General features: G+C 45.2%; 10 protein-coding genes across 10 annotated transcripts; 4 read left to right on the top strand and 6 right to left on the bottom strand.

Moving 5' to 3' along the window:
- Positions 1 to 510: 510 nt before the first annotated feature.
- On the bottom strand, positions 511 to 3,904 carry I203_103982 (uncharacterized protein; the record flags this gene model as incomplete). Its single annotated transcript, XM_019149551.1, has 10 exons — positions 511 to 834; positions 894 to 1,015; positions 1,077 to 1,403; positions 1,466 to 1,664; positions 1,717 to 1,890; positions 1,951 to 2,007; positions 2,061 to 2,231; positions 2,291 to 2,411; positions 2,480 to 2,619; positions 2,687 to 3,904. The coding sequence occupies 10 exons, from the start codon at positions 3,902 to 3,904 to the stop codon at positions 511 to 513; spliced, it is 2,853 nt and encodes a 950-aa protein (XP_019001094.1).
- A 534-nt stretch (positions 3,905 to 4,438) lies between these two features.
- I203_103981 (uncharacterized protein) lies at positions 4,439 to 10,221 on the bottom strand (the record flags this gene model as incomplete). Its single annotated transcript, XM_019149550.1, has 24 exons — positions 4,439 to 4,565; positions 4,640 to 4,916; positions 4,974 to 5,101; positions 5,159 to 5,379; positions 5,433 to 5,549; positions 5,601 to 5,879; positions 5,945 to 6,181; positions 6,241 to 6,414; positions 6,471 to 6,583; positions 6,639 to 6,828; positions 6,889 to 7,230; positions 7,290 to 7,454; positions 7,507 to 7,725; positions 7,786 to 8,101; positions 8,152 to 8,245; positions 8,296 to 8,707; positions 8,758 to 8,952; positions 9,009 to 9,091; positions 9,145 to 9,242; positions 9,301 to 9,446; positions 9,502 to 9,571; positions 9,631 to 9,743; positions 9,794 to 10,012; positions 10,078 to 10,221. The coding sequence occupies 24 exons, from the start codon at positions 10,219 to 10,221 to the stop codon at positions 4,439 to 4,441; spliced, it is 4,479 nt and encodes a 1,492-aa protein (XP_019001093.1).
- A 590-nt stretch (positions 10,222 to 10,811) lies between these two features.
- I203_103980 (uncharacterized protein) lies at positions 10,812 to 11,162 on the top strand (the record flags this gene model as incomplete). Its single annotated transcript, XM_065517440.1, has 2 exons — positions 10,812 to 11,026; positions 11,090 to 11,162. 2 exons carry the CDS (start codon positions 10,812 to 10,814, stop codon positions 11,160 to 11,162), a joined length of 288 nt encoding a protein of 95 aa, XP_065374258.1.
- Positions 11,163 to 11,206: 44 nt separating this feature from the next.
- Positions 11,207 to 16,397, top strand: I203_103979 (uncharacterized protein; the record flags this gene model as incomplete). Its single annotated transcript, XM_065517439.1, has 26 exons — positions 11,207 to 11,618; positions 11,699 to 11,740; positions 11,795 to 11,904; positions 11,965 to 12,170; positions 12,224 to 12,514; positions 12,572 to 12,689; positions 12,746 to 12,803; positions 12,855 to 12,872; positions 12,928 to 12,973; positions 13,025 to 13,351; positions 13,408 to 13,537; positions 13,601 to 13,822; positions 13,885 to 14,133; positions 14,199 to 14,282; positions 14,345 to 14,459; positions 14,524 to 14,597; positions 14,653 to 14,665; positions 14,723 to 14,868; positions 14,930 to 15,044; positions 15,106 to 15,149; positions 15,211 to 15,444; positions 15,513 to 15,655; positions 15,717 to 15,742; positions 15,807 to 15,990; positions 16,074 to 16,163; positions 16,247 to 16,397. 26 exons carry the CDS (start codon positions 11,207 to 11,209, stop codon positions 16,395 to 16,397), a joined length of 3,648 nt encoding a protein of 1,215 aa, XP_065374257.1.
- A 125-nt stretch (positions 16,398 to 16,522) lies between these two features.
- On the bottom strand, positions 16,523 to 18,401 carry I203_103978 (uncharacterized protein; the record flags this gene model as incomplete). The annotated part of the gene is made up of 11 exons (XM_065517438.1): positions 16,523 to 16,624; positions 16,691 to 16,824; positions 16,926 to 17,025; positions 17,101 to 17,146; positions 17,204 to 17,289; positions 17,342 to 17,451; positions 17,509 to 17,577; positions 17,644 to 18,006; positions 18,072 to 18,131; positions 18,193 to 18,278; positions 18,340 to 18,401. The coding sequence occupies 11 exons, from the start codon at positions 18,399 to 18,401 to the stop codon at positions 16,523 to 16,525; spliced, it is 1,218 nt and encodes a 405-aa protein (XP_065374256.1).
- A 518-nt stretch (positions 18,402 to 18,919) lies between these two features.
- I203_103977 (uncharacterized protein) lies at positions 18,920 to 19,903 on the top strand (the record flags this gene model as incomplete). Its single annotated transcript, XM_019149547.1, has 7 exons — positions 18,920 to 19,033; positions 19,091 to 19,155; positions 19,222 to 19,329; positions 19,390 to 19,485; positions 19,553 to 19,649; positions 19,709 to 19,803; positions 19,855 to 19,903. The coding sequence occupies 7 exons, from the start codon at positions 18,920 to 18,922 to the stop codon at positions 19,901 to 19,903; spliced, it is 624 nt and encodes a 207-aa protein (XP_019001090.1).
- A 296-nt stretch (positions 19,904 to 20,199) lies between these two features.
- On the bottom strand, positions 20,200 to 20,617 carry I203_103976 (uncharacterized protein; the record flags this gene model as incomplete). Its single annotated transcript, XM_019149546.1, has 4 exons — positions 20,200 to 20,222; positions 20,305 to 20,355; positions 20,419 to 20,481; positions 20,533 to 20,617. 4 exons carry the CDS (start codon positions 20,615 to 20,617, stop codon positions 20,200 to 20,202), a joined length of 222 nt encoding a protein of 73 aa, XP_019001089.1.
- A 770-nt stretch (positions 20,618 to 21,387) lies between these two features.
- I203_103975 (uncharacterized protein) lies at positions 21,388 to 21,848 on the bottom strand (the record flags this gene model as incomplete). The annotated part of the gene is made up of 4 exons (XM_019149545.1): positions 21,388 to 21,428; positions 21,498 to 21,548; positions 21,620 to 21,694; positions 21,770 to 21,848. 4 exons carry the CDS (start codon positions 21,846 to 21,848, stop codon positions 21,388 to 21,390), a joined length of 246 nt encoding a protein of 81 aa, XP_019001088.1.
- A 557-nt stretch (positions 21,849 to 22,405) lies between these two features.
- I203_103974 (uncharacterized protein) lies at positions 22,406 to 23,871 on the bottom strand (the record flags this gene model as incomplete). Its single annotated transcript, XM_019149544.1, has 6 exons — positions 22,406 to 22,687; positions 22,741 to 22,828; positions 22,888 to 23,276; positions 23,438 to 23,687; positions 23,775 to 23,800; positions 23,863 to 23,871. 6 exons carry the CDS (start codon positions 23,869 to 23,871, stop codon positions 22,406 to 22,408), a joined length of 1,044 nt encoding a protein of 347 aa, XP_019001087.1.
- Positions 23,872 to 24,259: 388 nt separating this feature from the next.
- On the top strand, positions 24,260 to 25,042 carry I203_103973 (uncharacterized protein; the record flags this gene model as incomplete). Its single annotated transcript, XM_019149543.1, has 3 exons — positions 24,260 to 24,467; positions 24,578 to 24,812; positions 24,907 to 25,042. The coding sequence occupies 3 exons, from the start codon at positions 24,260 to 24,262 to the stop codon at positions 25,040 to 25,042; spliced, it is 579 nt and encodes a 192-aa protein (XP_019001086.1).
- Between the last annotated feature and the right edge of the window lie 145 nt (positions 25,043 to 25,187).

The following is a 25,187-nucleotide window of genomic DNA, read 5'->3' as shown; positions in this document are numbered from 1 at the left end:
AGCACACACGTAACACTCACACACACAACTTGCTAAATACAGGTAGGTTCATCTACCTCGTGGCATGAACATTACGCAACAGCAGATTGCCACGATCTAATTGAGGTCGCTATACATGTCTTCATATGCTCAAACGACGATGCGCTTTGCAGATGTTGATCATACTGAACGGATACTACACCATACGACAGCATGTCTAGGACTGCTGCACAATCTACACATCGTACCTCTTATAATATCTCTCAATCATCTACTATGCAGATCCAAGTGGAACGAAAATACTGCTGGGCGCTCAACGACCATTTAGTGAATGATGAATCAATGATCAATGATACACTTTCTGCTGTGCCTATACGAGTATCCTGTGTTACTGCTTTCGATACTGGGTCATTAATTGATACATACACACAATATAAATAGTAATCACAGATATGACTCAAGTGTATGTAGATATCGCTCATCTCCAAAAAGATACTATTGCAAACAGATATGGTAAGATGTCGTCGCTCTTCAAATCAACTCTCTAATCATCCTTTCTATATCGTCCAAGGCTCCCTGTATATCCTGCATCTCACCTTCATCTTCTTCATCTTCCTCTTCTTCACTTTCCTGCTCTTCTATTCGTGCAGCCGCACTATTAGACATCAATAGTCGTTTGAGGTTCTGGTGTAATTCATATTTCAATCCTCTCAACGAAGCCCTCAGCCCTTCCAATTTCTCCCGTCTCGACGATCCAGGTAACGGTTCGATATCCTGTTCCTGCATCTCTTCGCGGGATGACATGAGTTTGGTAATTACCAAGGCTAAGTATCCGGCGATAGCCCTGGCAAATATCTATTACATCTCGTCAGTAATCTTATACTATTTCGGGGATCTCATCTAGGTTAACTTACACTTTTGTCATTATCTGAAAATTCAGAGTACAGACTAGAGAGATGATGAGTCAGAGGAAGTGCATCGAGACAATGGCATTTTCGCAGACATCCATATTTTCCTTTACAGCTCGAGTCGATCTCTGCATCGTCACATAATTAGCTAGGAGTGGTCCGATACAGTAGGGACGTAAAGTAGCTCACTTGTGACCGCAATCACCTTGATAGTCTCGTCACCCGACTGAATACATTGAATCGACACCGCCAGAACAGTAAGTAGGAAATCCTCCAGGAGACCAGAAGTGGAGACACCCTGCGTCTCCATGTCGACATCAATTTCTGTTTGTTGACTTTCTTCCTCGTTTCCGTCATCGGACGGGCGAGCTCCAGGAATGAAATATTCACGTTGAAGTATCAATCGTGCTAAACTTGTTGCCCCACCTTGGACTTGAATGATCTGCGCGGCCCATTCGGGCGAGGTATCGGTGATCACGAGAAGCAGTTGGAGAGATTGGAGTACGCAGCGTGAAGCTATATGTATCTCTGTCAGCACATCGTGGTAGTAGGCTGGCAGATTATATTTGAGAACTTACTGTTGACCGAGACATCTTCTTCATTCAAGACCAGGCTACTGCATGCAATGATGATGATCATGAGATCCTCGATAAGGTCTTTATGCCTTTGTTGCAGCTCCTTTGGACGATCATCGGCGTTGCTCAAGGTGTAACCGATGATCTGAAGTAGCGCGTAAACGTGATCGAAATCAGGTGCATTTTCTGCCGGTAGTAGATCCTGTATAGCCTCATAAGCACCGGAAGCTGACAAAGGCCAAGAAGTCACTCACTAAACCTTTCTCGTTAAGGTCGAACCTATCACCAAGCGTTTTGACTTCAGATCTCAGATTTCTTGAGACTTGCTGAAAGATATAAGCACCCTCAACAACCTCACTCGAATCCTTTAGCAGATTTGATTGATAGACATCGATGAGTACTGTAGATGCGAGCAGCCGTGTGCTTGGCTGGATGGATCATACCAACGATCAGTTGGAAACCATTCACTTGGGTATCGCTGGACTTACGGTGACTGATGAGGATACTGATTGCAGCGAAGAGAAGATCCTCCGTATTTTCTGTGTCTATTTAAATCGTCAGTTTCTTCTCAATGCACTGGGATCTGCTCACTACTCACCGCATTCGAGAGTTTCCCTTTAACATTCCCATCAAGCGGTCCATTCCTGACCCTCAGATTCCTCAACACTAAATCCAATACCTTTTCGGCATCATTCGATACTATATGTTCGATCCCAGAATTTGACTGTTGTAGAGTCTCTAGGAATAGCATACATATAGTTTCCATAGCCTGAAATTTGCCATATCGTTAGCATCAATTCGTATGTTACAGATGAAGCTCCTACCCACCAAATCAGGTTCTACCCCTCTAGCTTCCATAAAACTCTCCCAAACTTTCTCCACTTGACCGCATATATGCATTTTCGCCAACCAGCTCTCATCTTGCATATTGTCCAGAATATCGATGGCACTGTATAATCGCAATATCATATGAGCTGCCTGTTAAACATGATTTTCATGTCACTAAGCTAAGCTCACCTAGTCCTTTTGAATGACATCCCCATACTTGGATCGGTGATTCCCTCTATCAAACAAGATAGTTCATCCATGAACCTTCTGTTCTCCCCTTTAGATCTCATATCTGATACAGCTTGCGGTGCTCTTGCCAACAGTAGCTCCTACAAAACTCGTTTTCATCAGCCACATTACATCATTTACTAGAGGAAAGCTAATGGACAAACTCACAGCCATGAGATTACCAGAACCATTTTGCGTCTCATCATTATCAGTTTCGTACTTCTTTCTCAACTCCGCATAACTAGCTTCAGGGGCAGTCTCTTCCACTCCCAATTCATCCCTTGATACATTGGCTATATCCAAGTTGACTTGCGATACTTCAGCTAACATCGATCGTTTACCGCCATACGTCCTTCTGGCTCTTCCTCCCGATCCACCACCGCTACCACTCGCCACTTGTGCAGAGATGCCTGCTGAGCTTGTGTAATCTGTACCTCGTGGTAATGAGCGTGAGGGCGATTCGGGCATGGATTGAGTACGTAGAAGTGATTTTGAAGGTGTTGTAGGAGCCTGTTGAGTTTGCTGAGCAGGTGAATGGGGCATTGATCCTCCGAAAGAACTCTTATCGTCTTCATCAACATCTCGTTCTTCTTTTTCGCCTTTGGATGGACTAATCGGCACAGAAGTCATACTCTGACTCTTGGTCAACATCCTCCTCATCCCCCCTGGTCTGCCAATTTTCGGTCGGTTGTTGACATCAAGCGTACCGGGCGAAGTAGATTTACCAGGTGAGTCAAAATAATCTTTCCTTGGTGACACAGCCGAAAACAGATCTTCGTATGCCGATGGGGATCCTCGAGGTGTATTCGTTCGAGAGAGTGATCTGAGTTTGCGGGGCGGGGTGGAAGGTGCTCTAGCGTCGGGCGGTAAAGGTGGTGAAGATGATGGTGGATGGATGTCGACAACAGGAGCCGAACGTTTTGGTTGATCTTTCGATTTTGGTATAGTGCTTGTCGTGGTAGAAGTGGGAACGATATTGGTAGATTTTGATTTCTTGATTGGTGGTGGCGAAGTTGAGGGTGTCCTACTTCCTGAAGGGGATGAAGGTAGACTACGAGCTGACGTGAGTCTCTTACCGCCTGAAGATCTCGAGATTCGATTTTGAGGGGATATATCCCCAGTCCTATCCACCAGAGATCCTCCTTTCTTGACTTTCTTTGTTATGGGAGATCCATCTTTGGTCACTGCCTTCCCTTTGGTGCTAGTAGAAGCAGACCCATATGTGATCTCCTCATCACTATCATCCGTATCCTCCCCTAGAGCTTCGGCCTTTCTTTTCTCCCTTATGATCGATGCTTTTCGAGAATACGTTTTTCGGGCAGACAAGTTGGTCGAGCGGGTGATACTGACAGGAGAAGAGGGAACTGGAGAGGATGATGTGGTCATGGCGATTGGGAAACAATACTGGTGAGAAGGATATGACCGGAAAAGAGATGACGAGAGATGCAGCAGCAGGGTGAGTTCAGGTGATCTCCTATGAAACAGTCACCAGCTATTCGAGCTCCCATCTGATACGAGCAGCTCACCAGGATTCCGCCTGTTTTGCTTCTGTAGTGATTACGAAGGAGACACAAGAAGGAGTGTTGTATCATTGCTTTTCATCACACTAGAGAGAAGAGAAAGGCAGAGGAGCGACATCGATTGGAAGCTTGGAATCCGGCTCTGACATTAACTCGAGGGCCCCCACAAACCAAACAGGCAGAGTTGCCCCCTGTCGGCGACTTCCGCCTCAGCATTGAGAGTCGAACAAAGCCAACTGTGCGATATCAAGTTCACGAACAGCGTCCATCATGATTCACATATAAACATATCATATCATATCATATCGTAACATACGAGACTATACACATTCTAAACTATCTTATATCATGCAGAAAAACCCAAACGAAAAACAATCCCATAAAACTCTATTGTCTACAATTAATCCGAATCATCGTCCAAATCAGACATCTCGATATAAGCAGGTTTCTTAGTCGCCCCCCTGCCTGCCCTGGCAGCCGGTTTCTTAGGAGCGACAGGTGAGGCCTCATAGTCATCTACTAGCATTCTACAAGATGTGAGGCAAAGTCAGCTACGTCATCAAGTAACGGATGAGACATGCAACGAAAATCCGAGACTCACGAATCATTGAATTCAGATTCAGATTCAGACTCTTCCTTGACTTTCTTAGCCTTTGCTGCAGGTGCCTTCTTGGCTTTAGTAGCGGCAGCAGGTTTAGATGGTAGTATATCTGCATCCGAATCATCAGATATAGCTGCTGGCTTCTTCTTTGGTGGTGCTTTGGCTTTTGGCTTGATTGGCGCATCATCTGAATCATCGTCAATCACTGATATCGTTGCCTTAGGTTTGGCTTTGGATGCCGCCGCAGTGGAGGCTTTAGGGGCAGGGATGGTGTACACTGTAACATATCAAGATGTCATTCGTTGATAGTGAAGGTTCAAACAGCTACACTCACTTTCGTCATCGGAATCATCGAGTTCCATCTTGGTCTCAATCTTAGCTTTGGGTTTAGCAGCAGGTTTAACTGCAGCTACCTTCTTAGCAGGAGGTTTGACATCCACTCCGTCTTCTGAGACATTGGTACTGCAATTACAAAGTCAGCGTTGTCGTTGAAAGACAGTGAAGGGTCTATTAGCTTACCTGTCCCGCTTAGATGGAGAAGTCTTGACAGGTGAAGTCTTAGCAGCAGCAGCTTTAGGCTTAGCTCTTGGTTTGGCCGCAGCTTTAGGTTTGAAATCATCCTCCTCATCATCGGTGTCTTCACCTGCAGCTCTCTTCTTCTTCTTCTGAGCAGCTTTGATGGCCCCTTTGGTTTTGGGTTTCAAGCCTTTGAGAGCGAGAGCATCGTTTTCCAACAAGATCTATGAACTTGGTTAATTTGTGTACCTTGCCACATCAGATCGATAATACTTACATTCCACTCTTCGAGGAACTTGTCCAAATCGGTGTTCCAGATATCCTGAGGAGATAGCTTGAGGAGCTCGATGAGCTCTCCTTCTTTAGCATCTCTTTCGGCGAGAAGTTTGTTGACCTGGTCTCGATCATCAGCTGACGTAACGACAGTAACATTGAAAGAACATACCTTCTCCACCGTCAAACTCCAGATAGCCATACCCAACAAGTAATCATAGTCGCTGGCCATGCCCTCGTCTTCTTCGTCAAGAGCTGCTTCAGTTTCCCCAGCATCTTTAGCTTGGACCTTTTTAGGGAAAGGTCGGAATTTCAAAGCTCTAAGCTCATCGACGATGACAGCTTTCTTCTTGTTGTTGACGTTGAGTTCTTTAGAGATGATCATCTGAACGAATCGAGCTTGATTGGAAAGCCTTTCGAATTGCTTGTTCAGCTCGTCGGCGAGCCATTGCTATGGGGAAGGGGCCATCGTTAGTACTGTATCTCGTCCCACCAAACCCCACTGATGTCACTCACCTTTCGCAGACCATAGTATTCTAGACGCTTTCCGTAGAAGTCCGACAAGATCTCTTCGGCGGAAGTGTATTTCCTGATCTTTCCATTCAGATCGAAACACACCATATTACCCGTGCTGAGCGTCGTGGTCATTTTGAACCGCTTGTCGAGACCTTCTGCCTCGGCAGCTTTCATGTTGGCTTCGTTCAAGTGCAATTTGAAGTGGACTGTAGATTCGGTATGGTGTTCTTCGTAGTCCTACGAGCGTATGGATTCAGCAAAGTATACACGGGCGATACATTCATGACTTAGCTCACCTTGATGGTAGCAGGAACTTTATCCGTACCAGTCGTCATCTCTTCTATCATCTCCTTGAAGTCTTGAGTCCATTTTCGGATGGGCAATTCAGTAATCTCGATAGTCTTATCGTCAATCTTCTCAATGATGCCGCTGACCTTGTACTTGTCCTGCTCAATTCGCTCGATAGAGCCCTACACCTGTGTGTCAGTACTGTCGTGGATATGAGACCTCTTGAAAATCTACCTACCTTGAAGCCTCGGAACCAAGGGTTCATCTTCTCCTGCTCTTCACCTCGCATCAATCGGCGCAAGTTTTCAACAATTTCGATTGGGTTGAAGTTGGGGATAGAAGTACTCCAACCTTTAGTGTATTTAGGTCAGCTGATGTATCCTACTGGAACGGGAACTGAGCTTACCAGTTCCGATACCATCTGCACCGTTAATCAAGACCAAAGGCACAGTAGGAAGGTAGTAATCCGGCTCGATGCTCATACCTTCTTCGATAAGGTAGTTGAGCAAGCCTTCGTCAGCGGGATGGAAGATGGCCCTAGTCATTCGAGGGATAGCAGTGTAGATATAACGAGGACTGGCAGCGTCTTTACCACCCTGTTATATTGGAGTTATCAGTTTGTGTGACATGAAGCGAGGGCAAGCTCTATCACTTACTGAAAGACGTGTACCGAATTGACCGTTTGGAGAAAGCAAATTGATGTTGTTACTTCCGACAAATGTCTGTGCCAGACCAACAATGGTAGATGCCAAGGACTGTTCACCATGGTGGTATGCGGTTTTCTCAGAAACGTAACCGACTAACTGAGCCACCTTGATTTCTTTGGTAAGGTTCCGCTTGAAAGTGGCAAACATGACTTTACGTTGACCAGGTTTCAAACCGTCTGCGACAGATGGGATCGATCGTAAATTATCGGCCATCGAGAAAAGGATAAGTTCCTTGTTGACGAAATCGGAAATGGGGACGACATCGATATCGTGGTCAAGGAAAGTACCAGGCTAAGCATTATATATTCAGTTTAACATTCCCAGCATGAGAAGACGAACCGCAAGCTCACCTTGAACTGTCGGAGCCATTCTTTTCGATCATCCGCTTTCTTCTTGTTAAACGCCATGTCGATCAAGCCTCGATCTTCGTCCTTCAGGGTATCGAAGGCGAGTCGATGTCGGTCGAGATCAGCGAAGTATTTCTGGGCATCTTTCGAGTCACTCGTACCCAGACCCTGTGTCCATTGATCAGCTCGCAGCTTATTAGCTCAGACCGAGGAAACATACCTTGTAATACTTAGATTCCCAACCTCGACCATCGTTATTGGCAGCTTTCCATTCCTCATACTGAGGCATGGTGTAGAAGGTGTGCTCTTGTTTACCTTTCCATACTTTCACGATGGGAGTGATAAACTCCAAAAGGAAGTTGGGGATTTTTAGAAGAGATGGGTAGAAGTGGTCGAGGAAGTTGATCAAAAGACCTTTGATATGTGAACCATCATGATCCTACGTGGGGTGTAGGTTAGCTTATGCAAATGTGTTCATCGTGATGGTCCGGAAACTCACCTGATCAGTCATGATCATCAAATGGCCATAACGTAGACTATCGGTCGTAGTATAGGTCTCTTTGTGTTTGAGACCAAGGATTTGACGGATATGTTGAAGTTCCACATTCTTAATGATTTGATCGTGACCGGCTTCTCGCACGTTCAGTAATTTACCTCGCAATGGGAAGACTCCATATTCGTCACGTCCGACTACGGCTAAACCAGACACAGCCAACGCTTTGGCGGAATCTCCTTCTGTCAAGATCAGGGTACAGTTTTTGGCGTTTCGGCCACCAGCGTGGTTCGCATCTTCCAACTTGACGATACCACCGACTCTGCAAGTTCATCAGCAAAATGTTAACTCAACCTTATACCGTTCACTCACCGACTTCGCTTAGCACCGTCGGTCTTCTTCATGATCTGATCTTGCTTGAATCGAGCCCAGCTGAGCACGTTGTCGATGATACCGGTTTTGGCCACTAAGTACTATGTCAGCTGAATTTCCCACTTCGTATATCGCTGAGCCTACCTTTCTTGATGAAATCTTCCGATAAGTCACATTTACTTCCAAAAGCAGACGATTTGAGAGTCAAATTCTCTTTTGTCTGAGAGTCAAAAGCGGGATTTTCCACCAAAGCATTGACGAAGATCCACATGTGATTTTTAACCTGGAAGGGTTTAACCGGAGCAGCCTTGTTCTTCTTTTTGATCTGTTCTAACAGCTTATTGGCGAGCTGAGTGGAGACCATATCGACGTGTGTACCACCTTTTGTAGTAGCAATTGAGTTTGCGAAAGAGACTTGTTTCATTTCCCCTTCGGATAGCGTAAAAGCAATCTCCCATCGTTTATTGACGGCCTCGTAGACAAGAGGAGGCTTGTTGATAGCGGCACCTTCGGCGGATGTGGATGCACTAGCGGAGTTGACGTACATTTCGACGTACTACATGATGCTGTCAGCGAAATTCATGGATGCTCATGATCGAAACCTACCTGCTTGAAACCTTTAATTTTTAGTCTTTCATCGTTCAAGAATACCTTGATATCCTTGACTGTACCAGCCATATCATATACTCGCTTCATCAACAAAGCATTGGTATCGTCATCGATCCGAGTCATACCAAATCGAGGTAGATCAGGAGTGAAGGTGATCCTGGTCCATTCTTCGCCTTTTTTGTTCTCGGTGATCTGCGGGATCGTCGGTCAGCTACTTGATTCCTCATCTATCCAAAAGCAGTATTCACCTTGGGCGTGCCTTTCTTGTCCATATTGTTCGAGAAGACTTGCTTGTACTTCTGACCATTAACCTTGTCGGCGGTTTCGACGACTAATAAAGATATCAGTACGATCCCGGACAGAATAGGACAGTATAAGACTCACTGAACTCGGTGGAATAGATGTTGGCTAACTTAGCACCATAACCGTTACGACCACCAGTCAACTTCTTCTGATCGTCATCGAAGTTACTACCCGCTAGTCTATGATAGCATATAAAGTCAGCTCATGTACAGCCTACAGTCAAAGAAGGGGACTTACAGATGACCGAAGATCAGTTCCGGAATCATGACACCTTCCTTCTTGTGCATTTCTACTGGAATACCTTTACCGTTGTTGTAGACGGAGATGGTGTTCTTCTCTCGGTCGATGGTGACTTTGATGGAATCCATGGTAGGATCGTTGATCTATGCCCAGCGAGATCAGATTCTGCGTGACTTCAAGTGGATATTGATCACTTACCTTGTTGTCCGCTGCATTCACTAGAATCTCATCAAAGATCTTGAGGAAACCAGGTACAAAGGTAATATCTCTGTTTGTGTCTCGTCAGCTATCCTACTCTACAGCTGTTCAGCGAACAGCGATGCTCACCTGTATATCATACCCTTTGACTCTTCGTCAAAGACCCACATCTTTTGTGAGATTGCTTCCACCGAACCGATATACGTATCTGGACGTTTCAAGACGTGTTCTCTTTGTGATAGCTAAACATTTATGTGAGCTGAATTCGGGGTTTAGTACGGAGCAAACTAACCTTTTGGTAAACTTCACTTGCACTCTTCTTGTTTGCTGGTACAGCAGCACTTGGTCCAGCACCCAGATCTTCGTCATTCTCTTCTACGACCTTTGCCGGTGCTTTTGCTTTTACAGGAGAATTCTCCATATCGAAGTCATCTTCTGAGATTGATTCGTTTGGTAGGTTCTTAGAAGCTAGAGGAGTCTTCTTGGTGGTAGCTTTCTTAGCTGCTGGTGCCTTTGAGTCATATCTCACCTCAGCTTGTCATTCCTTTATTGGTCGGGACAAGGAGGAAGACTCACTTTAGGTAGTTTGGGAGCGGCTGCTTTCTTAGCAGGGGCCTTCTTCTCTGCTGCAGGCTTCTTGGCTTTGACAGGTTGGATGTATCCCTCGGATTCACTTCCTCCATCATTCATGATGAACCCATCAGATTCACTGTCTGACATGGTGGTCGGTCGGGTGTTGAGATATCGAAGATGGGTGTGTCTTGCTGTGGGTGGTGCTAGTGAAGGTGAACGGAGAGATTGATGGAGTCGGTCGAGTGTTGCTGAGCGGAATAAGGTGAGTGACCTGCTATGTGAAAAGGAATGAAAGAGTGAAAAGGTATGTCTGACAATACCCATCTACCAACTACCACCTATAGATATATATGGATGCTAAGAGAGTGAGTGAGATGGAATGGTTTGTTTTTCACTACTCTTGGGACGCGTCTCACCTCACCTCAGCTTTGTTGGTTTGTTTGTTTACATTGGACACCTCCTGATAGTCACCACGTGGCAAGCCATGACGTGGCATAATCATCGGTTGGGAGTACACAGCAACTCGGTTACTTCTGTGTCTTGTCGTCACCATGAGAGTGAGAGTGAGATTGTTCAATATAGTGAGATTGGGTGGTCGCGTTTACTTTGTCCTTTCGCAGCTCCAATTAACATTAGAACAGTCAACAGCTCTCGACACTACTCATTTGCTTGATAGCTTATCGAGCGACTGAAGTTCAAAAACCTATCTTGATAGTCGCAATACCACATCCGACGCCATGTCGCGTCAGCAGCAAAATCCATTTGACGACTTGCTATCCGATAATCCCCATCCAAATCAACATACAACACAGGATGATCCTTTCGGAGATGACGAGCCAGATCTGTTCAGTCCATCTGGAGCAACGCCATATAACCAAAGAGCCAGATCTGGTGCCGGGAGGGGCTCAAGTAAGCCTCAGCACGGTTATGCATTAGATCCATTCTTTGACGAGTAAGTTGTATTCTTCATCGGTAACATCGCTCCAAAGTCGAGGCTAATTGGCTAAAACTATAGTGATGACGAGTATGGCGGGGTGGACAGTCCAGTGGATACATGGCACCTCAATCATCTTCAACAGTCAACGTGAACCGTTCATTCGGACGGTCTGATCCATCTTTACTGGAATCGCACATGCCATTAGCTCAATCCGGAGCTGTACCAGCAGGTTTCGCCGGTCCACCAGACGATAAGCAATATCATCCCACGTCTTCGACGTCCAAGGCGTATGGTATGGGAGGTGGAGATCCATTTGACGATGATATCGAAGGACCATCAGCCTACGCTTTCTCCGCTCCTGGATCAGGGCCATATGCCGCTCAGAAAAAACGCTCAAGATGGCAGAGAATAAGGGAGGATCATCTAACGGATGTAGACTGGACATTTGGTTTGAATAAGATGCTGGGGAGAAGAGGGAAATTCGATGGTGTGCCGAGGGAAATATCGTTGAATGATGCTGAAGGAAATAGGGTAAAAGGTTATGAGAAGAATTCTGTCACGACTGGAAAATACGGTCCAATAACTTTCTTGCCGAAGTTCCTGTTTGGTGAGTAACATCAACCGCTTGTATCATGATAGTCATTAAGCCAAGCCGGTGGCTAATATAACCATTGATACTCCTTCTAGCTGAATTCTCTAGATCTGCGAACTTGTTTTTCTTGTTCACTGGTGAGTTGATGAACGACCCTAACGCCAAGCAGTATATCTGATCAGAATTTACAGCAATCATCCAGCAAGTCCCCAACGTGTCTCCTACCGGTAGATATACGACTATAGTACCTCTTGCTGTCGTGCTCATAGCGAGTGCGTTCAAGGAGATCAAGGAGGATCTGGTGAGTTAGCTGCTCTATTAGCGGAACCCAATGAACTAGCTAACATGTTGGATTGAGCAGAAACGGCATGCATCTGATCGGTCTCTCAACAACAGTATAGCTCAAGTGCTCATCAATCAAGCATTCCAACCTAGACCCTGGAGGAGGATACGTGTCGGAGATATAGTTAGATTAGAATCCAACGCTTTCATACCTGCAGATATGGTCTTGTTGAGTAGTAGTGAACCTGAGGGTTTATGTTATATAGAAACAGCCAATCTGGACGGGCGAGTCAATTCTCTTTTTCTGAAACTCTTTTTCTGACTTTGCTTCGTCGCAGAGAGACCAATTTGAAGATCAAGCAGTCTCACCCTTCCACAGCTACACTCACCAATCCTCAGGCAGTTTCCCTTCTTCGAGGTCATCTTCTTTCCGAAGCTCCGAATTCATCCTTATATACATACGACGGTACATTCCATCTTTCATCGACCCACCCTGGCGCAGCTCCCACCAAAATACCTGTTGGACCCAATCAGATGTTGTTACGAGGTGCTCAGTTGAGAAATACAGAATGGGTGTACGGAGTAGTCGTCAATGCGGGTCATGAGACGAAATTGATGAGGAATGCAACGTAAGCGTTACTACTTTGGATTTCCTTATGGCAATGCTAATCTCATCTTGTGAATAGGGATGCACCTGTCAAAAGAACGGCTGTCGAGAGACAGGTCAACAGGCAGATTCTCTATCTTTTCGTTTTATTGCTCATTCTGTCACTGGTGTCGACTATCGGAGGAAGTATAAGAACGGTAAGTCTATTGCCAAGGTTATCATAGCGTCTCAACAACTGACCGTTCTATCACAGGCATTCTTCAACAACAAGAGCTGGTACTTGCGGCTGGCTGGTGAAAGTCCAAACAAGGGTAAGCTTTTCTCGTTCATAGGAGCAAATCAGTCGCTGATCTCTTGAATAGCAAAGCAATTCATTGAGGGTGAGCTGAAGTGGCCAGAAAATATGCTCAACCAAATGCTAACGTTACATTGCAGATCTCCTGACATTTATCATCTTGTATAACAATCTCATTCCCATATCGTCAGTGCAGCTGTCCAATCTCCCTCTGCACTTAGCTGACTTTCGTTGTAGTCTGGTCATGACAATGGAAGTCGTCAAGTTCCAGCAAGCTTCGCTCATCAATTCCGATCTAGACATGTATTATGCTCCTACCGATACTCCTGCGCTATGCCGAACGTCTTCTTTAGTAGAGGAGTTGGGTCAAATAGCCTACATTTTCTCGGATAAGACTGGAACCTTGACAAGAAACGAAATGGAGTTCAGGGAATGCTCGGTGTTTGGTACGATGTATGCTCAGACGGTTGATGATAATAAGAGGGAAATGGGTCAGAAAACTTTCGAAACGCTGAGACAGAGGTGTATGGAAGATAGTGAAGAAGGTGCCACTCTGAGAGAGTTGTAAGTAACATCTCCGCGTTGATACTGTCTTAGGACTAATGAAAAGGATTCGATAGCTTGTCATTACTTGCTGTCTGTCATACCGTCATCCCCGAAGAAAGAGAAGGTAAAATGGTATATCAAGCGTCGAGTCCCGACGAAGCTGCTTTGGTCTCCGGTGCTGAGATGTTAGGTTATCGATTCCATGTAAGTCAGCTGCGTATTGGCGATCAAAGTCAAACACAGCTGAACATACGTTTCTTCATGCAGACTCGAAAACCCAAATCCGTTTTCATAGATGTCAATGGTCGATCAGAAGAGTACGAAGTTCTGAATGTTTGCGAGTTCAACTCTTCTCGTAAGAGGATGTCGACTGTTGTGCGAGGTCCTGATGGGCGGATCAAGCTATACACCAAAGGAGCGGATACAGTAATTTTTGAGCGATTGGCTCCTGATCAGCAATTGACTGAATCGACTCTGGTGCATCTCGAAGTGAGTTCAGCTTATTGGTTCGCACTCAGATGACTAGAAACTGACTATGGTGACGGTTGTAGGATTACGCAACAGAAGGTCTTCGAACTCTTTGCTTAGCTTATCGAGAGATATCAGAAGATGAATATGCGAAATGGTCAATGATGTACGATAACGCGGCGGCTCAGATGCACGGCCGAGCAGAAGCTTTAGATAAAGCTGCGGAGGTGATTGAACAGAACTTGAACTTACTTGGTGCGACAGCTATCGAAGATAAACTTCAGGATGGTGTACCGGATGCGATCCATACTTTACAACAAGCTGGTATCAAGGTGAGCTGATAACCTTGCGGATTCGACCGTAACATGCAGCTGATGTTTGTGTTTAATCGTGGCAGATTTGGGTTTTGACTGGAGATAGACAAGAGACAGCTATCAACATCGGTCTATCTTGTCGATTGATCTCTGAATCAATGAACTTGGTAAGTGCGATCCAGTGAACATACGTTCATCCCGAAGCTGACGGTCATGTCTGCTGTGCTAGGTCATAATTAACACTGATACTGCCACCGAAACCTCCGAGCTCCTGAACAAACGTCTGTTTGCTATCAAGAATCAAAGAATGGGTGGTGATGTCGAAGAACTAGCTTTGATCATCGGTATGTCTCAGCTTCAAGGGTTACTACAGTTTTGGAAAGCAGCTGATGCTTACCTCTTTCTCAGATGGCAAGAGTCTAACATATGCTTTGGAGAAAGATTGCGCAGACGTCTTCCTAGAATTGGCTGTTATGTGCAAGGTGAGTCGTCGCATACGAATCCGGAACATACGCTGACTTTTCCATTCTGGACCAGGCTGTCATTTGCTGTACGTAGACATTTCCAATTTACCATTGATCATATACTGACTGATCATCCTTTACAGGCCGAGTATCGCCTCTACAGAAAGCCCTCGTTGTCAAGTTGGTCAAGAAGAGTACCGATGCACCTCTTCTCGCCATTGGTGATGGTGCGAATGATGTCAGCATGATTCAAGCTGCTCATGTCGGAGTTGGCATATCGGGTGTAGAGGCAAGTCAGCTGAAACATGGTGTTCGGGAGAGAAATAGCTGACGAAAATTATCATGAACAGGGTCTACAAGCTGCCCGATCTGCCGATGTTGCCATTTCTCAATTCAGGTTTTTGAGGAAACTGTTATTGGTTCATGGATCTTGGAGTTATCAGAGATTGACCAAGTTGATTTTATGTATGTTTGGCTTATCGTTGTACAGTAATCGAGTCGGTGCTGACGATGACGATCCCAATAGACTCTTTCTACAAGAATATAACATTCGCCTTGACCCTTTTCTGGGTAAGTACATCTGCCCACCTGTGTCTGATCGACAATCAGTTGACCTTGGACAATGCTGCAGTACTCATGGTTCAATGATTTCTCCGGTCAAATCTCATTCGAAGGATGGTCAATGTCCTACTACAATGTCGTCTTCACGATCTTACCACCTTTGGTCATTGGTATATTCGATCAATTCGTCTCTGCGAGAATGTTAGATAGATATCCTCAATTATATCAATTAGGTCAAACCAACCATTTCTTCACTCCCGTGAGATTCTTCTATTGGGTAGGAAATGCCTTCTATCACAGTGTGGTGAGTGATTGATTGATTTGACTTCTGATATCTGACGTGGATTTTCTGACGACATGATTGATTGCTAGGTCTTGTTTCTCTTCTCAGTACTGGTATTTTACAATGATCTGATCGCCTCGGATGGTAAAAATTCTGGCTTATGGGTATGGGGTACTACACTGTACCTTGCAGTCCTTTTGACCGTTTTGGGTAAAGCCGCTTTGATATCAGAGTAAGCTTGACTGAGGTCGTGTATCCGAAGGAAGGACGCTTACCATGTACTTTCTATTTAGCGTCTGGACGAAATATACTCTTGCCGGTGAGTATTGATATCTCGCAAGGATTATACTATATACCAAGTACTAACCACTGTGTACGCTTAGCCATTCCCGGATCTTTCGTCTTTACGATGATTGCCCTTCCCTTATACGCCATCATTGCACCCCTGTTGAACTTTTCGCTGGATTATAAAGGGATAGTACCTAGATTATGGGCAGATGCGGTGTTCTACTTCTGCCTCATCTTGTTCCCTGTGGTCTGTCTATTAAGAGATTACGTATGGAAATAGTGAGTGAACGAACGATCCCGAAATGGATTACCCTGTAATTTGTTATGACCCATGCTGATCTTCGTCTCATTCGATAAAAAAGCTACTCGAGAACTTATCATCCTACTTCGTATCATATTGTCCAAGAAATCCAGAAATTCAATTTATCAGATTATCGACCTAGACAAGAACAGTGAGTAAAACCCTCTACTCGAGTATCAACAACCTGTATCTAACCTTCACTGACCGATCCTTGTTGCATTTTACCTAATGCAGATTCCAAAAGGCGATCAAGAAAGTCCGAGCCACTCAACGTATGCGAAGACAGAGAGGATTCGCCTTCTCCCAAACGGAGACTAACGATCAGGATCAGACTAGGTTGATCAGAGCATACGATACGAGTGTAGCTAGACCTTCGGGATATTAGCGAAGAGAGTGGAGCGGACAGTCAATTATCTTGAATGAAATATCCTTTTTTCTACACATCATACGATATGAATAGTAAATTATACAATCTGATTATGCATTATAGTCATTATGTATGTCTTGTGCTTAGAAATCCAATAGAGCAGTATTTGATATAAGATCCTTTGGTGGTGGTGTTTTGGGTCTCTCGAATATCTTTTCAGGTATATCGCATGGTAGCCCATCGTTCTAGCCAGACAAGACCATGATGTCAGCTAGAGAACATCATACACGTAAGATCATCTGAAGACTCACGTCGATATCAAAAGCTGCCCAAGGTAAGTTTCTCGTCGATCCTGACATTGAAGCATGGACATAACGCAGCTCATCGCCTGGATGACCACGGAACAAACACAGTCTCAAGGTTTTACCTGTCGTCCATACGTCGCCTATAAAAGAAATCAGAATTTCAGCTAAAGACTCCACTTTCATCGAATAGCTGACTATGAAAAGTCTGATACTAATGTCGGCGGTTCGTCGAGTGACCCACCTAGCTGAGGCATCAGGATTGCTCTATCGCCAGTATCGAAATTGGCAGGTTTGTTCTCGGCTGTCATCAACTTCGTTGCCATCTGATTACAGACGATCACCTGGTCGATTGTGATTGTCAGCTCATCTACTGTATACCTATTGATATTCAGCGTAAGCCGAGTGATTGAACTTACTGCGCAATGATGCAGTGTAGTGGCTTGACCGATCTTCTGCTTGACCCTGTGAGGCAACCATAAGCTAAAACAGAATCCTTTTTTTCGGAAATCAATAGCTCACAGTTCCATCATCCTTCTTCTGGTACTCATATCTAGACCAGGCTGTCTGAAGTGGAAACTCAAAGTGTCGATGACAATGAGATTTACCTGGAATTTAATCAGCTTTCGGCGTTTGAACACGAAAAAACAGCTGACATACCTTCGGATGCGTTTCTAACCATTCATCCAGTGTGAGTAAAAAAGCCATCATCTGGGTTTGTGTGGGTATTCGAACGAAATGAATACCATGAAGTATATCTCGAGATAGTGCTAAAGGCGTTACAGTCAATTGGCGGTGAGGCGGTCGCAGCTCTAATGACTACTCACTTGAGCATGTTCTGGTGATTGCTTCAGCGGCTGTCCGAACTCTTTCCGCTGTTATGCCACCTTCTGTGTCTATGCAGTTCACAGAACTCAGCTTTTTTCCTCGGGATGGAAACCATAACCATCAGGTGAGCTCACCTATTATCAACACTTCACCGGCTGGATCTCTCTCATCATCCTCCGCGTCATTGATCCCAGTCATCCTAGCATTCAACGCGATCCCCAAAGCAACCGCAGTCTTCCCTATTCCCGGTGGACCAGAAACCTCGATAGCCATCCCGGGTGTGATCGCAGCGCTATCTTCCTTCTCCTTCCCCTTCCGTGTTGGCTTACTAGGGAGGTGACGCCGACCTGGATCCTGGAAGTGGGCGATAAGGTGATCTATCGAAGTGGAAGATGTCGAGAAATGAGGCAAGTAGGCGGATGAGAGCAGGTCGGCAGCTGTGGATGCCTGAATCTGACTCTGAGGAGGTATGTAATTCGACTGTTGTTGCGATGAGCCTAATGAGGCAGGTAAAAAGCTTATGAGCTATATGTCATGTCAACAAAAACAAACGTCAACTCACCTTGGAACGACTCGATTTGTTGACGTAAATCTTCGGCCTGATGTTTCGGTATGCCAATTTCTGTACGAAGTAGGTCTAAGCTGATGACATGTAGACTGACTGAAAGTGTGGAGCAGCTCACCGGCACTGATGTCGTTAACTGATAGCTGTCGTACATCACCCAAGGTCTTGTACCCAGCATCGGTGAGAGCAGATTTGAGTGCTCGACTATTAAGCATAGACAGGTCAGCGATAGGAGCGGACCGCCTGATTAGACGGAATTACCTACGGTATACTGAGTATAGATATCGGCTGAATTTCGGAGCCGGTCTGGCTCTGTTGAGCTGTCATTCTGCTTTACAGGGGGTACCGTGGTCCTGGTCGGCATCAAAGGCTCACCAGTAAGTGGGGGATGAGAGGAAGAAACCAATGTCGATCGCGTCCGTTTGATTTCCGAGATGAGGTGGACAGACACAGGTGGAGGTCCGTACATCCTGATGCCACGTGTAGACCATGTGAGTCGTAGCTGGGGCCGCGTTTGCGCGTTGTCACTGTCGGATATACGATGGACGACGATGATGGAATTGGGATTCAATCTTCATAGCATCTAACATTACACATTATACGTTGCAGTTCATTTGCTACAGCATATCTCGCGCTCTTTCTCATATCATATTGTCGGTCTCAGCAACAAGATCTAGCACCTGCACTCAACGATCTCCTAGTTGCCTCGGGCTTACACATCGGTCTATTCTCTTTTCAACATGGTATGTCTTGGTTCCCCTCTGCTCATCATGATGGACTTCCCTTGGACGTAATTCTGAGACCTATGAGGCTGAAGCTAACTCTCATGACCCTTCTAGTCTGTAATGGAACTTAACGGTGGCTCGGTGGTTGCGATGATAGGTAAAGACTGCGTTGCTATCGCCTCAGATTTGAGATTAGGAAATCAGGCTGTCGGTGTAGCTTCGAACTTTGACAAGGTGAGTTATGTCCACTCTTATGCGTATGGCAATGAGCTCATATTGGTCATTGTTCAGGTATTCCCTGTCAACGATAAGCTATACTATGGATTACCAGGTCTTGCTACGGATGTATACACATTGTGAGTGGGAATCGAACTAACATCCGAAATGTATACTTATGCTGATATGCTATTATTGGTACTCAGGAAAGAACACCTTAGATTTCGAGTAAATATGTATAGGATGAAAGAAGAGAGGGAAATCACCCCTAAGACATTCACTCACCTCGTCTCAAGTACACTGTACGAAAAGAGGTGAGCTGAATCTGACATTTCTGTCTGTGAAAGAGTACAGCTAATTTAGATACATCTCAGATTCGGTCCATTCTTCATCGAACCTGTAGTGGCTGGTCTTCCCACACCAACGGATTTAGATCCGCATCCCAAACCATTTATCTCCACTATGGACACGTAAGCTGCTCTCACCTTTCAGGAAGCAATGGGCACGCACAGCTTACGACAACTCATACGTTTGTAGTATCGGCTGTATAACAACACCAAAAGATTTTGCAGTAGCTGGTACAGCGGCAGATAAGTTGTATGGTGTAGCCGAAGGATTATGGGAGCCTGATCTTGTAAGTCAGCTATATAATTCATGTCTGCAACGTATAGCTGACCAAATCACTTGCGATAGGAACCCGAGGATTTGTTTGAAACCGTCTCTCAAACTTTATTGAATGCTGTAGATCGAGATGCTCTGAGTGGTTGGGGTGCAGTTGTTCACATCATGTAAGTTGTTTGGCTTGATATGTTCTCTCAGCTTACTGATCATGTTCCCAGTACTCATGACAAGGTGATCACCCGGACTCTTAGAGCTAGAATGGATTAAAGGGAAAGAGATGAAGCAGTCATTGACATAGAAGGATTCGTAAGGTTTCACGACAAATTACATGTATATCAACCAGAACAACGATGTCCTCGCTCTAATTGTCACTCCCATCAAGCTCAGATCAATCTCCCTCGGGATGAAATTGGAGACATTCCTTTGTCTTCGTCACCCAAAGAAAATACATCACTAATCAAGCATACTAGCACGAGAGACTATGGGTGAACACACTTTTCCTTCAAATTACCTGAGCATCTTTCATTCATACCTTAAGGCTCACACCTTCAACAATGTTGGATTTAAGAAGGATAACAAGTCATGCCTGAATATGATCAACAATTATCAGAATCACTTCAAATGACGAATCCTATGACCATCCGGGCCTGAGTATAAGCTCAACTCACTGCATCCTTGAGGGTCTCGACAGGTGAATCTAACCCCATTTCTGGGACAGTCTGAGCGAGAACCATCAGTCACGCTCCATCCGTTGGGTGAAGACGGTGGGCAAGTTCACTTACAGCAGACCTCATAATATCCACAAGTGATGACTTGTCTCTCTTCGATATCCTTTTTGACGATACCTGTGAATACCATGTCAGAACAGACCAGAGTGCTGCAAATAGAGGACATACCTTCGACGGGGATAGCAGCTGGAACAGCAGAGATAGTGGTAGCAAGTGCAAGAGCAGTGACGATTGAGCTGAGCTTGAATAACATCTTTGAAGTGAGTAACAAAATGATGAATCGTAACGAAGACGCATGAGGATCGTGGGCATCAAATCTCTATGTGCAATGTATATATACCTTGAACTCATTGCTCGGCCTTCCGTCATTTGACTATCGAATGAAGCGATGCCAAGAAGTCGAGGATTGTGATCTACACATAGGAACAGTCGAAAAACGTTCTCGATGAGGCTAGTTAACAGTTAATTTGATGATTGGTTGCCTCGTAGATGAGATCTGATCTGATGGTAGTCAACTTGAAAGGTCGCGTTCCATCGCATTGACCCCGACTTGAAAGGTGTAAATGTGAGGCGGTACTACCTTTCGAGGAGTTATGAGAGTACGCATTTCCCCAACAACACCCTCAAACAAGAGGAGCCACTTGTCTGTCAAGGTGAGATTCAAAGACTGTCTCTGATCTAAAAGTCAAATCGATCTGGACTCAAGATCTCATTGATGGATCTGTTGAAAGCGATGCGCCTGCATCTTGCATCTCGATCTCGTGTCCAAGGGGTTTGTTCAGGTGAAGATCGCTTGATTGTACCTGTGTGGCACGGGGGATAGCAGTAACACCAGAGTGATGGGATCGATTCACTTCATAAAAGTCATGGGATCACACTCAAAGGATAATCATGTATGTATGCATGCGTGTACACTTATCAGATTACCTAACCCAATGGACGAACTGATCATCACCGTCACCGTCACCATCGCCTCATTCACCTTACGAGCATGATAGCCTAGGGTGGACCATTCATTCCATCTTAAGCCTTGGGAATGATCGGTCCATTAGGACAACCAAGCTCTACACACAATGTGTGACGAGGTCAATCAGAGACCAAACCCCTGTTTTGCGAAATCAGCCAATACTCACCGCAACCATTTACATCTTGACAAGTGAATCGTACTTTAGTTCTTGCACAATCTGTCAGATGCGAAATATTCACATTCTCATTAGATGGACACTGCCTAGAATGATAGGCGGAGACCACTCACAGCATACTTGGTGATATGCGCAGTGAATCTCTTGTCTCTTATCAATAGGTGCAATAGCATCTCTCTCTGCCATTGCTGCATAGGAAGGAAACATCAGCTCCCAATATGATTGAAACTGGACAAGGTAAGAATGGTAGGGATAAAACACACCGTCATCGCCCGCGAAAGGCGCTGGAGCGGCTATGGCGAGTCCGAGAATGACTATGGAAGAGAACTTGATGAAAAACATGTTCAATTTCGTGTTTGAACTGGGATGTAGAATGGTTAGAAGAGATAGACTTTCAAGCTTGTGGAAAGTCAGAATCAAGATCAGAAAAGATCTTTTGAGGTCGAATATATACCCATCCAGTCGAGTACAGCGAGATCGACAGCTTGGATCTTATCTCCACTTCAAAGACAGAATCGTACGCTTGCTAGTCAGCTGACAGCTCGCTATGAATGATGATCTTCTTTGATTATTCGGATCCTGCGAAGAGGTCTATATTTAGCTATGGCATATGAGGTAGAAGTCAATTATCGTCTTCTTGGCAGGGGTCATCCGCCTTCTCTCTTGACAGTCTCAACATGACTGGTGATGGAGTTAACAGCTGCGAAAGATCAGTATGGTGTACAATTTTGATCGTCGGCTCGAAGCCGAATAACGGTATAGTCAGCGGACAAGTAGATCAGCGGCCCTCCTCTGGGTTTCTGACCTCGTTCTTCTTTCGAATGGTGCATGACTTGATCAATATACAATGATTATACCCCCTTTCACCCATCTATCACACCTCATGAATGCACACGGCCCTATTGTTCTTTGTCCAACCAGTCAAGGAACTGAGGAGTGAAATAACTCAAGATAATACTCGCACCGGCCCTTACCATACTTTCCGTAGTCTCAAAAGCCATCTCCTTCAAACCGTAGATACCCTTTTCGGCACCAGCTACGACCATCGCGTATTCACCTGATACCTGGTAACAGGCCGTTGGATGATCAGGTGCGTATTGAGCACAATCTGATATGATGTCGAGGTACGGTAAAGCCGGTTTGACCATCAAGATATCGGCTCCTTCCCTTGCGTCTCGTTGCTATAACTCGTCAGGTCAGCTGATGAAATTTGTTGATTAGGATTGTCACTTACGATTGCACGTCGAGCTAGTGATCGACCGTTGGGAGGGAGTTGATAACATTTCCTATTACCGAACGAAGGTGCTGAACCAGCAGCGTCTCTGAGGATAAACCAAAGATCAGTGATCATGTATCTGAACAATGAATTGATAAAACCTACCTGAATGGTCCATATAACCCACTTGCGAATTTCGCAGAGTAACTCATCAGAGCACATCTATTTGCCAGACCAGCATGCATCAATCCCAACTTGATAGCTCTAATTCTTCCATCCATCATATCACTAGGAGCCACACAATGAGCACCCGCTTTGGCATATGCGACAGCGACTTCCGCGATCCTCTGAGCGGAAGGTTCCATCTCGATTGTAGGTTGGTTCGAGTGTCCGGGGTTAGGTAAAGAAGACAAGATACCGCAATGACCATGAGAGGTGTATTCACACAGGCATACGTCGACGGTGAGCATGAGTTGAGGATAAAGTTTGCTGAGGAGATGGAGAGCTTGGATGACGGGTGTAGAGGGATCATCGGCGGCACTACCTCGGGCGTCCTATCGACGGTCATGAATGTCAGTAAGTACCGTTGATTCAGCTCTGAGCTCCCCATCCACCCACCCCCGTTATACGCGCCAAATCCTACTTGACTTAGCATGACTTCCCCCTAAAACAACACCTCATCCCCATCGCCTGATGATATGGAAAGCCCACTAACCTTCTCCATATTCATAGGTACACCAAACAGTATAACGCCTTTCAAACCCTTCTTCACCAACGGACCTAAGAACCCTTCCAATTTATTCAAACCCCATCTCTTCTGTCCTGGCAACGAACTGATGACTTCTTCCGCATCTGGATCGTCCGATATGAAGATCGGGTAGATGAACATTGATTTCGTGAGGTTTCGTCCGTTCGATTGCCATGATCGAAGAGTCGGGTGATGTATACCTCCGTGAAGGATAGATCTGTACAGTTCTCGAGATATCAGCCTTGAGTCTCAAAAGTGTCTATGGTAAAGTTTAGCCGGCTGAGTTGCATGAGGAAATACTTACGATACATCGAGAGGAGGAGCTCTAAACTGACATGATCAGAGATATCAGCTCAATGTCCCCGTAAATTAATAAGTCCAATGTAGCTCACTTCTGACATTATAGGCAGAATTCGGCTTGTAAGGATGATTGGCAAGGGGTGTGACAGCGGTGTTCTTATAGGTTATATTGGTCGATGATGTAGCAATCTATACTTGTATCATCTCATCTTACGATGTATTTTCTTTTTTCGAGCTGATTAGTTGATTAGTTGATTTTCGGCTAAGTCCTGCTATGAATAACACACATTGACATATTATTTTCAGGTTTCCCACGGTTGTCTCTATTACCCTAAATTACCTCATCATATCCACGACCAAGTCTGATAATCGCCTCTTCTCTCATTCAACGAGATATTCATCACTCATCTACCATCTATCATCACATCGCACGACCAAGACATATATAGCCCCCATTCAAGGCCTCACAGAAATTCAACACAAGTAAACATGTCGACCCAGCCTCGTCAGCAACCTGGATCAGCACGTACAGCCGCTCAAACAGAGGTTGAAGCTGGCCCTTCAACTACTCCGTCTCCCTCCGAACAACCTCCAGCGGGTGTCCTGAAATTACGCGGCGGACCCTTGAAGAAGCAGAGAGTGGTATGGAGCGATGAGACGGTGGACAACGAAGGTATGGGAAAGAAGAAGTCGAAGAGTGAGTTGTTGGCCTTCCTTCACTTCACAAAACTCTCTTTCTATGTCAACATGATCTGTTGTTCGTTCGTTCGTCAAGATGCACTGTTAACGTCCATTCTTATGATTTAGTATGTTGTATATACCACAAACCAAAGGCATTCGACGAGTCATCCGACGAATCCTCCTCATGCTCATCATCCGATGAAGGCCATTCACCTTCGTCTAGACGATCGAATTCCCATAAACATGCGAACGGGAAAGGTCAAAAGCAGAGATCGAGAGATGGTGGTGATGGAGATGTGAAAGTATCGTCGGATTCTCAGAGTTCGGAATCGGATGGTGGAGCCGGTGATGGACGTGCGAGGTGAGCATCACTGTATTACATACTTTCTCAGGCCAAAGTATTTCTAAACAAGAGAACGAAGGGTGTTGATGGGATTGCTTATACCTTTATTTAGACCTAGTCGAAAACCTAGAAAACATCGTCATTCGCATGACTGCGATCATCACGGTACAGGAAGAGTGAACAAATACGATGTACAGCCGAAACCTTCTGGCGAAACATCAGGTGACCAGGGTCAGGATAGGTCGTGAGGAGAATTTGGTCACCAGATGATTCCTCATTCCTCATTTCTCCATTTTTCTCCTTCCTTTCACGATTGTACCAATGTAGCTTGTCCATCAGTGTTTCTTTTCGGATAAATATTATTCTATAGATGAGTACATGTACATTAATCAT

This window comes from Kwoniella mangroviensis (assembly GCF_000507465.2).
Source record: "Kwoniella mangroviensis CBS 8507 chromosome 1 map unlocalized Ctg01, whole genome shotgun sequence".
In the NCBI taxonomy this organism is placed as follows: Eukaryota; Fungi; Basidiomycota; class Tremellomycetes; order Tremellales; family Cryptococcaceae; genus Kwoniella; species Kwoniella mangrovensis.
This window is presented reverse-complemented; position numbering and strand designations above follow the sequence as displayed.